This window comes from Nelusetta ayraudi, unplaced genomic scaffold (genome assembly GCF_046127955.1).
Source record: "Nelusetta ayraudi isolate G7.1 ecotype Tasmania unplaced genomic scaffold, CSIRO-AGI_Nayr_v1 ptg000042l, whole genome shotgun sequence".
Taxonomy (NCBI): domain Eukaryota; kingdom Metazoa; phylum Chordata; class Actinopteri; order Tetraodontiformes; family Monacanthidae; genus Nelusetta; species Nelusetta ayraudi.
In genome coordinates, this window is record NW_027466092.1 from 3,759,132 (window position 1) to 3,774,175 (window position 15,044).

Genomic DNA, 15,044 nt, shown 5'->3' on the forward strand with positions numbered 1-15,044 from the left:
AGTCACTCCACAATGGAATGTTATTTATTTTTTTGACCAATTTAGTTGGTCACTTCCAGCTCCTTACAACTTAGTGCTGGAAAGTTACATTTAAACTTTTTTGGCCTTCTTGATAGATTAATTGCCCATTTCAATTTAAAAAAAAAAAACATGCAGCAGTTTGGACAGATCACAACTGATCCTGATCCTCTTCTGGGTCATTCAATGAAAATCCTTCTTCCATAACTGCAAGAAGACGCACACAAAGAAAAAAGGTAAATAATACAGATTAATTAGTCACGTAAGAGTTTAACAGTTTTTACCTTTTCAATTTACCAAAAAACATTTTTTTTTAGCTTCACTCTCTTTCTCATATATACTGTACATACATATATATATATATATACCTTATATATATATATATATATATATATATATATATATATATATATATATATATATATATATATATATATATATACATATATATGTACACACACACACACACACACACACACACACACACACACATATATAATGTACATGTATATTTCTTACATAACAGTTGAAGAGTTCTGTCCTTTTGAGCCAGTTACCTGAATTGTCTCTTTCTGGACTCCATTGTGTTTTACCAGTGATATTCTTGGGAACCCAGTGGACGGTGTTGCTAGAGACCAAAGGGATTGTTTCTCCATCCATTCCGTCCTAAAAAAATATGAATTTTAAATTAATATTGGAATCATTGGCAAATGAAAAAAAAAATTCCAAAATTGTATACACGTCCATCAACTGATTCCTACACAACATTAACGTGGAAGAGTAATGTATTTGTTACAGTTGTGAACAGAGCAATGCCAGTACAATTGCCATGAAAAATAAAATATTTAACCCATAATAACTAACCCGCAGAGAGATAGATCAAAGCTTAATCCAACTATCTATTTCATTCAGTTAATGTGAAAACACAAAAGCAGATACCAAAATGATAAGTATGACTACACTTCACCAGTAAGAAATACCACAAATTACATCCATATTTTCTAACATTCCTTCTGTTTGTATTGTTTCTCAACAGAATGCATCATTTAACTTTTCTTCTTAGACTTGCTGGCTGGAGTTTTATTCAAGAGTGTCCATGTTTTCATTTGGAAAAAGAATAATTTCCAAAGAACACTGTGGTATCAAGAGATAAAAACGAGAGTTACCTCTTCTGTATTGACGAATTCACCATGTAACTCACAGCCAATTCCAAAAATGTACTTCCCTGGACCTTGTGGCTGAAAATAATTCAAGAGGAGTTCATGATAGTGACGATGTTAAACAAACAATATTCTATTTTCAAGGAAACTCCCTTCATCTATTGACACTTAGGGTGTTGTTATAGTTGTTACAGAAAGTAATTATGAATGTAAAAACTGAGGGATAATTTTATTCAGGATTGTCAAAAGTTTTCTTAAAGTCAGAAATGCCTCTGTTAGAGCTTAAAATGCAAGATGGGGTCATTTTTCAGGCAAAGGGTCGACTCTTTGTGAATTAAGTCAAAAATAATTATTCATCCAGACATATAAAGTGTGATATAGCATAGCACAGCTGAAATTTTATTTCAATATAATAGCATCTTCTCAGATGAAGTTCAGAGTTCTTACCTAGCTAAAACTATCAGGATTGTTACACTTTCATAAACAACCAATTTTTCCATGCAATATTCAACCTAATGGTAGCTGGGATATGCACCAGCAAACCCCCAGGACCCTGAGTGCAGAAGAAAGGTGGTATAGAAAATGGATGGATTAATTCAAACCTACTTTGTTGCTGACAAAGTTGCCCTTGAAAAAGTGTTCTTGGTGGATGTACATTCCACTGGACTCCATCCTGCCATATTCCCATGTGCCTTTGTATTTTGAGCCAGTCTCCTGGTAAGTGTAAGTACCCTGGCCATGCCTGGCAATCAAGTTACATGAAGTAGTTTACTTGGATATAATATACGTGGAAATGTGAGTGCTGCAGACATTATCTAAGTGCACACTCTAAAATTGTTCATGTACCTCATATGTTTGAGCCACTCTCCATCATAGGTGTCTCCATTTGGATAAGTGTAGATGCCATGACCCTCTCTCACATCCTCAACCCAGGACCCTGACACACAGACAGATCGTACACTTAAAAAAAGGACTTCAAGGACGCTAAAAAGTTCAAGCTTGTCTTGATTAATATCACACCTTCATATCTTGATCCATCTGGATAGTAGAAGGTGCCCCGACCATGTTTCATGTTCTGGTAGTAGCTTCCCACATATCTTGACTTATTCTTAAAACGATATGTGCCCTAAAAGAAACACATTTAAAGAGGAAAGAATATAAAAACGTGTAATAATAATAAAATCATGTTTTCTTTGATTTGATGGCTGTCATTCCAGATTGTCCTCACACTTTGTTTTAAGTGTTTTATCCTGACATGGCAGGCCTGATCTGTATTATATTAAAATATTTATTTTTTTGCACTGCGTTTTTTTGGCAACATTTTTTATAATTAGTGTACAATAAGTGTACAGTGTGCATATCACTGTTGTTTATTTATAAGGTTGTGTCCTTGGGCAAGAAAGACGCTTAACCCTAAATTGCTCCCAATGGGGCTTGGGAGCGCATTGCATGGCAGCAGCCACCCATTGGTGTATGAATGTGTGCATGAATGGGTGAATGAGAGGCCTTTGCAAAGCGCTTTGGGGTACCGTAAAGGTGCTGGAAAAGCGCTATATAAGTGCAGTCCATTTACCATTTACCATAAATCATTACTACTGCTGCTGTTTACCTCTCCATGTCGATTCCCATGCTTGTACTGTCCCTCATAACTGTCTCCATTTGGGAAAATAGCTTTACCGGCTCCATGTCTCTCTCCTGCCTCATTTCTGTCGCCCTCGTACTCCTGCAGCAGCCACACACAATACACTAGTATCCAAATTCAAATTCCTACAAACAGGTGAGAATAAAATCTTAACCCAAATTAAATGTTCACACACTTACCCCAAGTGTGCGGGGCTTGTCATCAACCCCCTCAGACTCTGAATCCGACATTGTTCAGCTGCAATGTCTGACTTGAGGGAAATTCAGCTCATCTGAATTTTTTTGTTTATCAACTTCTGTCAGGAGAGATGGAAGCAGCTAAGATCTTTGACTTTAATTGCAGAATAGTGACTTAAATACCAGGGTGCACACTGTATTCTAAAATCAAACTTCAGCATGAAAGTAAGTTTGGTTTCTCCTGGTAAATGTATTATATCTAGCGGCAAAAATGCAAACTGATGACATAATTGAAATAATCTAATATAGAAATGGTGTCTCTATAACGCTGCACACTTAGATGTCGGGAATGTGCTCTGCTAGACGAAGATAAACGAACAAAGCAGCAGCCAGAACAGAATATTAAAAAAACAACAAAAAACACATATTTAAATATTACACAGTTTCATAGTGAGCACAGCTTACTTAAAAAAATAAAATAAAATAAAATTTAAAAACCCGCTAGAGCAGTGCGTTTTTTGAGGACAGACTTAACAAAAAACAAAACACAAAAAAACAGTACTAAAAATGTTTTTCAACACATTGTTTGGTTTGTTGACTTTGTCCGTGTCATTTCATGCTTGAAATACAGTATGTGCACGGCCAACTCAGTAAACGTCACGCCCACTACAGTTCTCTACTGCTTCTGTGTCTGTTATCAACAGAGGACAGAGAAGAGCATGTGACCGCTGGACAGAAAAACCCTACACTTTCAGACACTTTTCAACTTAAAGTCGCTAGTTTTGTCTCTAGGCGCTAAGTCCTAAATGGGGTCTGAAAAGTTGCTGAATGCTGCGACAAAGTCAAAGGGAAGTTCCAGCAGCCGCGGCACTATTGACACATAGCTACAGCACTTCCGGCACCGAGAAGCAGCATCAGAGTGCCACGTGAGATGCCGCAACTCGCATCTCTGTCATTGTCCCTTTTGTACAATGACAAAAGGGACAAAGACAAAATGTACATTTATATTTGTATTTATTATTTATTTATTCCTCTTTATATTAATTATTCATTTATTTTTAATTTTGGCATTCCTGTGATTCCATAGACACCATCTGAGGATTTAATTAAGTTGATTTATTTGAATATCTTTTCAGTCTGTATATATTCGTCTTTGGTGTCAGTTGGTCGTTTGAATTGATTTTCTTTCGTCATTGTTTGTCATCACGACGATGACAAGTCTTCCTTAGAGTCTACTGCCGCCTGCCACTTACTGGTGTTGAATGCAACATTTGTGAGAGACGGCAAGCCTATGCCTTCCGTGTCCCCGGATAAATGTGTTTTACTGTTTTATGTTTTTGTTTTTTGTTTATTAAAAAAAAAACATTTCAGTAGGCCTTAAAATTCCTTGTTTAATACTGTTGACTTGTTTCAATTCCCTGTCCAAGCTGAGAAAATGAAGATGACGAGTCGTTCACTTGAATCATGAAATCTTTATTTTTAGACAATATCCACACAACTCAAGTCCACACAAAGCACTAAACAGTAAAAGTTTCATTCAACAGATGTTGCAAATTTAAAGACTGATAAGAAGCACCAGATATACAAGTCATTTACATGCTTGACTTTAATGAATGACCAACAGCGGTCACAATAAAAAAAAAGTTAAAATAAAGAAAACAGAGTAATTAACGCATCTATGTATGTACATATATACTGTATATACGTATATATATTGATATGAAAAGTTTCAGCAATCATGTGTAATATGTGGCGCAAACACACCAATGAATTCTCTGAAGTGGCACTAAACTCAAACAGATCAGAACATCAAACATCAACCAGTTCAAAAGCTACTTTTACAAAACATTTTAGGGTCGACCTTCCCTCTGACTCCCTCTGTTTACGACCTGTTTCTGCTAATGATGATGTCATTGTCTAAATGTAAATGTATAAGCACCAGATATATAAGTCATTTACCTGCTTGACTTTAATGAACTGATCGCAGTCACAATAGCAGTAATAGCAATAGCAGTCACAATAAAAAAAAAAGTTAAAATAAAGAAAGAAAAGACTAATTAACACATCTATGTGTATATATATATATATACATGATATATGGAATATAGACTTATGGCATATTTCATTAGTTATTTACTCACTATTGTCACACTGAACCCAACAACCAGAATCAAAAGACAAAATTCTCTCAGAATATTTAAATCCATTAATCCGATTCTTGACGAACGGATCAACAGTCAGAAGGTTCATCAGATAGATCAGTTCTTGAAAGGTCAAAGATCAATAAAGGTGATAAAACAATAAAGTGAAAACAGACCTCAGCTGTGTTTCCACAATAGTAAATTTGTAATCGGGACTAATGACACATTATTAATATGTGGGATGAATCGGCTGCAGAAGAAGAAAAACAATGTCGCACAAACACAAACTATAACAGCAGCCACGATGCAGCCAAACATCCGGTCAACAACAATCATCAGGTACACAAACAGGAAGTGGCATCCACACCCCAACCCCCGTGTTTGACTGACAGCTGTAGACACTCCGCAATAAACCTGAACACATAAGACGAATCAAAGCTGAGAATTCAGCTCAGAGTCTCTCAGATGAATTCAGTCACACTTTCATCAACTCAGCTGAAAAGCCTGAAAAAACATAAAGCCCAACATGTAGCGGCTGAGTGAAGGAAGTCTGGACTCTGTGGAGGAGCTGGAGGATGTTTCCACAAACGCTGTAAAAGGACAGAAGACCTGCGCTGTGGTCCAGGTACACTCCCACTCTGGAGGACTGAGAACCTGAGACATCAGTGCTGATGTTGTTGTGATGAAACTCATATCCACGTGAGTGACAATGTAAACTCCAGGATTTGTCATTGTATCCAAATCCACTTTCGTCTGACTCTCCTGCTCTGCTGATGTTCTTGTAGGCCACTGCTACATCAACCAGATCCCCTCTTCTCTCCACCTCCCAGTAGCATCGTCCAGTCAGACTTTCTCGACTCAGAACCTGCCTCCAGTAAGTGAATCTGTCTGGATGATCACAATAAGACTGAACGTTTTCCATACATGTCACTTTTCTGTTCTGCTCAGATAATAACAGATGTTTGTGTGCTGTGTTTGGATCCAGAGTGATTTGACATGAATACCTGAGGAAGTCATTTCTTCTCCTGTGTTCGAGGAAGTCATTTCTTCTCCTGGGTTCGAGGAAGTAATTTCTTCTCCTGGGTTCTGGTTCTGGTTCTGGTTCTGGCAGTAGAACATCAACGTTGCTCACTGTCAATGAGATTTTTGTCTGAGACTCCATCAGAACTTCATATAATTCATCTCTGAGTTCAGACACAGCTTCTGCAACATCCTCAAAGTATCTCAGAGGACGGATCTCCAGGTTGGGGGAGTCTGAAGACAGACTGAGTGCTGGCAGTGAGTAGAACCTGTGGAGAAACTGGTTGTGGTCCAGTGTGTGTGGGATCTTCTCCAGCTCAGCGTCTCTCCTCTTCAGCTCCATCATCTCCTGCTCCAGCTTCTTCTGAAGCTGGTTGACTCGACTCACTGCTGCCCCCTGTGTGGATCTGACCTGCTGCTGCACCTCAGAGCATATTTTCTCCAGCAGACAGATTATCTGGATGAAGACGTCCTCACCGTCATTCACTGTTTTATCAGCAGATCCGTTGATGGACTCCACCTCCTTCTGAAGCTCCTTCAGGCCCTCCTCTGTGTGCCTGATCTTCTGCTGGATCTTCTGCCTTCTCTCCTCCAGCTCTCTCTGCCCCTCAGTCCTCTGTGCTGCTGCTGACACTGTGTCATGACCCTTATGTTCTTCCACAGAGCATGAACCACAAATGATCTGCTGATCAGTGCGGCAAAATATCTTCCTCACCTCTCCATGACAAGGGCAGATGTTTTCGTGGAGCTGCTGGATGGGTTCCACCAGCTTGTGCTTCTTAAATGTTGAAGACTGACGATGATCCTGGAGGTGAGAGTCACAGTAGGAGGCCTGACAGACCAGACAGGACTTGAGGGCCTTACGTTTCCTCCCAGTGCAGACATCACAGGACACATCTTCAGCTCCAGCACAGCAGTAATCAGCAGGAGCATCTTGGAGTCCAGTCTTCTCCAGGGTCTCTACTAGAGTTTCTACCGAGGTGTTCATCTTGAGGACAGGCCTTGGTGTGAAGGTCCTCCGACTCTGTATCCCAGTGTTGTTGGAGACACTTCCTGCAGTAGCTGTGTCCACAGAGAGTAGCCACCGGATCCTTCAGAAGCTTCAGACGGAGGCAACAAGAGAGGGTTTCTGGGTCCAGCTGAGCTGCTCACTGAGCCTCAGAGAGCCACTGACTGACTGTCTGACTGAGTTCCACTTACTGAGAAACAAAACCAAGTTTTACTTGAAGGGGAGGAAACGACGAGACCGGGCTCTGACTGGCTGCAGGGAGCACAGGAGAGGAGGGGCTTCCCATCTCCTCACTCTTCCCTGGAAAAGGAGTGTCAGTGTGTGTGTGTGTGTGTGTGTGTGTGCATGTGATGACACCGCAAAAGTGGGGAAAAAAATACTTGTTGTGCAACACAAAGAGGCTCACAGGAACCCGGGGGCGAGATTTTTTTTTCCCTAGGAGGAAATAGGGATAACTTTAAGACTTATTGATGCTTTTTCCATTTTAATTATTTATCAAGGCCTTGATATGCTTTGGCTGTTTGATAATGGGCGACACGGTGGCGCAGTGGTTAGCGCTGCCGCCTTACAGCAAGAAGGTCATGGGTTTGATTCCGGGGCCCGGGCCTTTGACCTTTCTGTGTGGAGTTTGCATGTTCTCCCTGTGTCTGCGTGGGTTCTCTCCAGGTTCTCTGGCTTCCTCCGACAGTCCAAAAATATGCATGTGAGGTCAATTGAACACTCTAAATTGTCCGTAGGTGTGCATGTGAGTGTGAATGGTTGTTTGTTTCTATGTGGCCCTGCGATGAACTGGCGACTTGTCCAGGGTGTCACCCTGCCTTCGCCCTAAGACAGCTGGGATAGGCTCCAGCAGACCCCCGTGACCCTGAGCTCAGGAAGAAGCGGGTATAGAAGATGAATGAATGAATGTTTGATAATGATAACAAATAATTATAATCAGGTGCGTTAGATTGTAGAGAAATCGAAAACATGCAGGAGAGTAGATCTCCAGAAGAGGGCTGGTGACCACTGAGTTAGAGCATTGCTTATGTTGGCTTTTATTACACACATGCCATCAATTAGCTGAGACTGTGTCTCCCTCACCCAGCAGCAAACCATCTGGTTAAAGGCATCCAAACCTGTATAATCACAGTCAGCCCCTGGGAGGAAGCCCTTAAATGCTAGTATTGCTTAGTGCTACATGTCCATAGCCAGACACGATACTGCCCCTTTAAATAAAAAACGGTAGAGAAGGTTTTGGTGGCCCAACACAAAGTCGAACAGAAGACCTGCTGTTATACCTGCAATTTAGTTGTATGAGGTCAAACAAAGAAAAGATAAAAAGTTGAAAAAATGTTAAGTTGGGTTTGGGTTATTACTGTTGCAGTATTCACGTTTCTGATTATACATTTTGAGCACCTCTGTTATGCCAGCAGGGGGCGTTGTTTTCTTTTTTGTGTAAACTCTATGAACAGCATGAATAGCAGCTGTAGTTGTTAGGCAAAGGTCAGATGAGCAGGTGAACCAACAACTCAAAATTCAGCCTTATGGGCCCGAGCAGACAGAAACAGTTGAGTGACAGAAAATGCTAACACTAAAAATAAAAATAAATATATTGGTGAGCACATTCTTCTGAATAACCTTTGATGCAACAATAACCAAAACATATAATTTGCTTCATTTTTATTTCTCAAAAATATGCAGAACTTGTTTGATCAGATAGGTTGATTCTCTTTCTCCTCCTCGATGGCAGCTGCTTCATTTTCTTCAGCTGCCAAGAAGACACACACACACACACACACACACACACACACACACACACACACACACACACACACACACACACACAAATCACATTTGCAGGCCTTGTATGGATACGACATTTTTATTCTAATTCATAAAAAAAGTAGTATAGTAGTTAGTATGGGATAATATATCCATTGTTTCTTTTGGTTGTGTAAATCTAATACTTTCACATTTGTTATGGTCATTAGTCTTTCTGAGATTTGCCTTTTTTAATATTTGAATCTATTTTTACTTCTCTTTGGTGATAACTAACAAGTCATACATGTGTGAAGGATTACTGACTGTCTTTGTTAAGTCGTTTACCTGAAGGCACTTTATCAGGAGTCTGTTTAATTGTAGCAGCAATACTCTCTGGAACCCAGGGTGGGGTATAGGTAGAATTAAACTGCCTGCCTTCCTCTTCAGCTCTCTCCTGTAAAGAATAATGCTACATGGTCACATCTTCTCTCACGTCCAATTTTTGGTAAAGAGAGACAATTATCACATAAAACAGAACTGTCGTTTTCAAGACCAGCTGACACTGAAACAACAAGGTGTTGTCAATATTGTGTCAATTTTCTAAAGTTATTTTTCATTTCAGACTTCAGTGGACCAGCTGATTAGCAAATCAAGCAAAGAAACACATGCAGTCATTTGGCTCAAAATTGCTAGCCATGCCCCTGGTAACAATATCATTGTTATTATTTGTGTTTGCTGAGTTTACCTGTTCTGATGAGTGATGCTGACCACGCAGCTCGCACCCAATATCAAATTCATACCTCCCGGGGCCCTGTGGCTGCAAGACAAAAAATGTAAAGGCAGAGAATGCGCAAACATTTTCGTTTGTTTGTTTTAGATTATACTGTTTGTACTGGAGATGTGAGATATCCTGTATACCAGTGTTTCTCAAATGGTGGGTCTTGACCCAAAGGTGTATCACAGAGCTGTTGTGATTGGGTCAAGGGTTCTTGGCCAATTCAATAATCTCAATAATTTATTTACTAGACATGATAGAAAGTGGGCTTGCGTTTTTATTTTTAAGGGATACATTTGAGTGCTGTGGAATAAACTTGGGTTGTGACCTCATTATAAGGAAAGAAATATGGCTCCTGAGACTCCACCTGTTGAGAACCACTGGTGTATACCATTTAAAACACAAAAACCTAGGTTTAATTGCAAGTACATTTTAACTTGCTAGTATTTTCCCACAGTACTCATGAGTCATAACAATTCAAGATACTGTCTCGCTGTTGCAAAAGTAGCTGTTTCATGTAAACTGTAATATTGTATAGTTTCAAAAGACTTTGAAATTGGGTAATTTGACTTTATATCACAATATAACAAAAATACATTTAAAAGCTGGTATGAGGGAAAAAAAACGGTATAATATATTTTGTGTAAATGTAATTACTTTAGTTATTAGAATAGTTTTAAAAGATTCTCCCTCTCTGTGTCAATGTTGGTCTCATTTACTACACAAATGAGTAGTATATAAGTAGTTTGAAAAACATTTCAGTATTGAAATGAATAAATTGTTTCGTCTTTTTCCTTAAACTTACACTATTGTTGACGAAGTTGCCCTTATATCTGTGGTTGGTGAATATATACTCTCCAGCAGACTCAATATCTCCATTTGCCCATGTGCCCTTGTACTTTGTGCCCGTTGAGTGGTAGTGGTACACTCCCTGCCCGTGCCTAGAAACCAAGCAAATGGAGAGATTAAAACATTCTCAGGTTCAAATCAAGTTTGGACAAAATATTTAAAAATGCCAGGAATGATGTAATGTGGAAAAAAAAAAACAACTTTTGAGAACAGGATTTGTGTGGAACCAGCTGAAGGAACATGACATACACCAAAAACTATGTACCTCATATGTTTGAGCCACTCTCCATTGTAAGTGTCCCCATTAGGGTAAGTGTAGATGCCATGACCTTCTCTCATGTCCTCAACCCAGGACCCTGACAAAAAAAAAAAAAAAAAAAAAAAAAAAAAAGATCTTATACTGATAATAGCCTGAAATGAGATGCTTGATTTGATGATTTTAAAAATATCAAAACATGACTTGGTTTATATTTTACCTTCATATCTTGAGCCATCTGGATAGTAGAAGGTGCCCCGACCGTGTTTCATGTTCTGGTAGTAGCTTCCCACGTATCTTGACTTATTCTTGAAACGGTATGTTCCCTATTTGATATATGAACAAAAACAAAAACAAAAAAACAAGCAACAAATAAGAAGGTGCTTTCTTCATAAAAAAAAAAAATAATAATAATAATAATAATACATAGATAAAAGATACTAAATTGGTTGCATAGCCTAACTTTGTGTTAGGCTATGTGTTACACTTATGTGACACTTATGTGTTTTTTGTCCTGTTCCAGTTAACACACACACACACACACACACACACACACACACTTATTCATAATATTGAGTATAATAAGTTATAATTTTAAAGTCACCTCGCCGTGTCTTTTGCCGTGTTCATACTGCCCCTGGTAGATGTCCCCTTTGGGGAAAACATTTTTACCGACTCCGTGTCTCTCCCCTGCTTCATTTCTGTCCCCCTCGTACTCCTGCAGCAGTCAGCACACAGCAGTAGGGATGAAGGCTTTTGAGCAACACATTCTTTAAATTTAGATAACACGCCAACTCCTCCTCAGCATAAAGACAACCTTAGCTATCTGCCATGTATGTGAGTGTCACGAACTGCTTATTTATGTCGTGTCTTACTCCGAGCGTGTTGCCTTCCCCTTTAGATCCCTCCGACTCTGTGTCTGACATGGTGAGCCAGTCTATCCTGCTGGTAAGTGCGAAATAGCGATTAAAAGTGCTCAGTGGAAGAAAAAAAACAACAACGAAATAAAACATAAAATCTGGCCGACACTCAGCCTGCTCAGTGCTCATGTGTTGCCTTACCGGTCGCCGTGGCAACCATCCACCCATTCGTCACATGAGACCAATTTGCTGTCGGCCAGAAACTCCGGCGCGTCCTTCCGGCCAGACAGAGCACCTCAACACAAGCTAGCCTGCTAGCGCCTGGCAGCAGTTTGGCTGCACGTTTGAAGAGAGTTTTCACAGTGAGCAGCAGTCTTCGGTGAACTTTACTGATTGATGTTAAACGAGGAATTTTAATATTCAATACTCTGTACGTTTGTTAACGTCCTTATAACACAGATTTAATATTATTATTGAAACTAATATTGTAGGTGGACGCACCTGTTTCCTCATAGACTGATTGGACTCACAGTGAAATAACTGGTACTTGCGCTGGAAGCTAAAGGCTATACTCGGTTTTCTCATGGTATATTAATTAATTAATTAATTAATGTGTGGTTGGGGCAGGGTGGTGTTGGGGAATAAGAAGAGGACAGACACAAGCGTTTTAAAAAAAGAAACAATCAAAAAAATATAAAATTATTAGATTTGACCCGTGTGTGTGTGTGTGCGCGCGCGCTTTTTCTTTTTAGTGGCCCTGCGATAAACTGCCGACCTGTCCAGGGTGTCACCCCACGACAGCTGGGAGAGGCTCCAGCAGACCCCTGCAGCCCTGAGTGCAGGAAAGTGGGTATAGAACAGGGGTGGGCCAAATTTTCGTGGGCCACAATAAGTTCTAAAATTTGACAGAGGGGCCGGACCAGGAGCAGATAGATGGAGTGTTATGGTGACCCACCTCATAGGAGAAAAGAACATATATGGGATACATTAAAAAAACAAAAAAACAAACAAACATGCTTTAACGTTAATTGAAAATGAACAAAACTGTTACGACAAAATATGAACCCCCATTAGCTCTTTATTAAAATTACTCATAAAACACTGAAAAAATGAACGAAATACAGCTATTTTATGACTTACTTACTATTTATATAATTTCTTCAAGTTCGTTTGGCTGGATTAAAAAACTTAACGAGCCGCATATGGTCCCCGAGCCCTAGTTTGCCCATGCCTGGTGTTGAAGATAGATGGGGATGGATTTGACCTTGATGTGTGGCAAGGGGCATTTTCTTGTTGCAACAGCCAGTTTCAGGCAGCAGGCCTTTGCCTTATATGATAGACACTATGTAATATATTAAATGCAATGTATGGAAAATAGCATATCAAGAGGCTTATTTTTAGTAAGTGCTCATTAGAAGAAAACAATATGTATGGATTTAGGTCATAATTACAAAATTGCTAACATTACACTTCAGCCAGGGCATGCGTGTAACATGCAAGAAAACAACATATTTGCCATAAGGTTGGTGTACAGTGTAAAAAATATTATATATTTATATTTTAACGTTTTCCCCTAGTTGGGCTCCATAGGACCTTAATTGGTTAAAATTATCATTTTTGCCATAGCGCCTATACCTTACTTTGCCATTGCCAAGGCTTGCTCGGTGTACAAAATGCAATGTCGAAGGACCCTAATCTGGCTCCCTTTGAAGCAATTGGAGTGCACTGTTTTGTACTTTTTATTTGGCAAAATGAGTGTGCTTTCCTGAGTTTTGGTTAAATGCAATGTTTAAAATAAATTTCTATGTATAATGTTTCCTCTCTTCTGTTGTTGCTTTCGGGTCTTATTGATTAAATCTGGATCCGTATTAGCAATTCTGACAGTTGTTAATAAAACAATATCAAAATATATGCATGACAGATAATGGACCATGTGACCTCTGCTTAGCAGCCCTTTATTTAGACAACTTGAACTTGACTTGACATTAACTCATAAGCCATGAGATTTTTCCATCTGTTGCATCAAAGATTAAAAGGCACTCTGGTCTCAATCCGCTGCATTCACTTTGGCTTTCGGATGAGGCCACGGTCAAAACGGCTGAAGCAGCTATTTAATCAGCAGAAACATACATGCCAGTTAAAAGAGGCAAATGGAAGGCAGTTTGAGACTGCAGCGATAATCCCCATTGCATCATTGTCCTCTCAAAGTGTCCCTTCGAGGACAGTCCCTAAGAATATCTCACTCTCGATTAATTGCCTAATGTGGCCCATATTTAAGATGCAGGGTGTGTCAGTTGTAAATTTAATAGCTGTTTGTTCGTGATTTAACACCTTTCTTAACAGTTTACACCTGTTTGATCACCCTATTATGACCTGTGTATGGCAATGAGTGACTCATCGATCTTACATCTCAAAACCTGTTTCACTGTCTATGTTTTAATATCTTCACCAATCTGTCAGTGTTACCAAACTTGAAGAGAGACATCACACATTTTATAACTTATGATGTGCAACCGCCAGCGGGTGCTCTTAAATCATATTCACTTAACATTATGGAAACCATTTTAGCACAATGCCGTTCAAAAGGAGCCCACATACATCTTTATTTTGTTAGTACTTATACACGTCACAGGTGGATCAGAGAGCGTCCAGGGAGTTGGCGCCTTTGCCTCACTGCCCCGCTGTGTTCCTCTGTGATGAGATGCTGCAGGAGGAGAGAGAGGACTAAATATCACTAGACACAACCATTAGTCACTTTAATCTCTAAAGCCGTCCCAGGAAGACCCCGTGAGAATTTCTATTGAGGGATTCATCAGCTATGCTTTTATTTAGAAGCCTGACATAGCTGGCGTTTTGAGGCAAATTTGAAAACATACACATATCCTCTGAGGTTCATAAGCCTGGGGACATTTGTACTGCCTGTCAACACCGGAACATTCACCCTTAAACACAATTCACAGCTGCTGATTGTGATGAAGTAGTGAGTAAATCAAACCTTTCTCTTGGTCTTGGGAAGGCATCTTATTTAATGCTGAAATGTAGGCTTTTATATATGTAAAAAAAAAAGTTCTTGCCATAACAAAAAGTGTAAGACAACATAACTAATTAGAACAATTTCATTATGAGATAATTGCTTTATATTTAGCTTTTTTTAATAATTTTTTTGAGTTACTTCTATGAAGTGCAAATTGATTACCAAGCACAAAAAACCTTTTGTATAATCTGTTTCTAGGATTTAAAGAATAAATCGATGAAAAGTTATTTTGCCCTGACAGACTCATACGCATTATTGTTACCAAGCTTGTGTTGCTGTTTAAGACTGACTGTTTATTGTTCACTTAAGCTGCTTTGCTGCTTGGGTGAGATGCATCCTGGGTGCTGATTGGCTCTAATCT

General features: G+C 39.3%; 3 protein-coding genes across 5 annotated transcripts; all 3 read right to left on the reverse strand.

Annotated features, from left to right (window-relative positions):
* Positions 1-59: 59 nt before the first annotated feature.
* Positions 60-3,120, reverse strand: LOC142893286 (radial spoke head 1 homolog). 2 transcript variants are annotated; one of them, XM_076033722.1, is made up of 8 exons: positions 3,000-3,120; positions 2,788-2,901; positions 2,199-2,304; positions 2,025-2,115; positions 1,785-1,920; positions 1,185-1,256; positions 576-684; positions 60-225 (listed from the first exon to the last, which is right to left on the reverse strand). In XM_076033722.1, exons 1-8 carry the CDS (start codon positions 3,048-3,050, stop codon positions 170-172), a joined length of 735 nt encoding a protein of 244 aa, XP_075889837.1. In that variant the 5' UTR covers positions 3,051-3,120; the 3' UTR covers positions 60-169. The 2 variants fall into 2 exon arrangements, with proteins under 2 accessions (XP_075889837.1, XP_075889838.1); XM_076033723.1 differs by lacking the exon at positions 1,785-1,920.
* Positions 3,121-4,453: 1,333 nt separating this feature from the next.
* On the reverse strand, positions 4,454-7,440 carry LOC142893288 (tripartite motif-containing protein 16-like). The gene has a single exon (XM_076033725.1). The coding sequence runs from the start codon at positions 7,143-7,145 to the stop codon at positions 5,613-5,615; it is 1,533 nt and encodes a 510-aa protein (XP_075889840.1). The 5' UTR covers positions 7,146-7,440; the 3' UTR covers positions 4,454-5,612.
* A 1,373-nt stretch (positions 7,441-8,813) lies between these two features.
* On the reverse strand, positions 8,814-11,937 carry LOC142894225 (radial spoke head 1 homolog). Of its 2 annotated transcripts, XM_076035494.1 has the most exons (9): positions 11,851-11,937; positions 11,665-11,734; positions 11,394-11,507; positions 11,010-11,115; positions 10,799-10,889; positions 10,490-10,625; positions 9,655-9,726; positions 9,255-9,363; positions 8,814-8,916 (listed from the first exon to the last, which is right to left on the reverse strand). In XM_076035494.1, exons 2-9 carry the CDS (start codon positions 11,713-11,715, stop codon positions 8,861-8,863), a joined length of 735 nt encoding a protein of 244 aa, XP_075891609.1. In that variant the 5' UTR covers positions 11,716-11,734; positions 11,851-11,937; the 3' UTR covers positions 8,814-8,860. The 2 variants fall into 2 exon arrangements, 1 of the variants encoding a protein (XP_075891609.1); XR_012927793.1 differs by lacking the exon at positions 11,851-11,937 and having other exon boundaries at positions 9,678-9,726; positions 11,665-11,792.
* Positions 11,938-15,044: the final 3,107 nt, after the last annotated feature.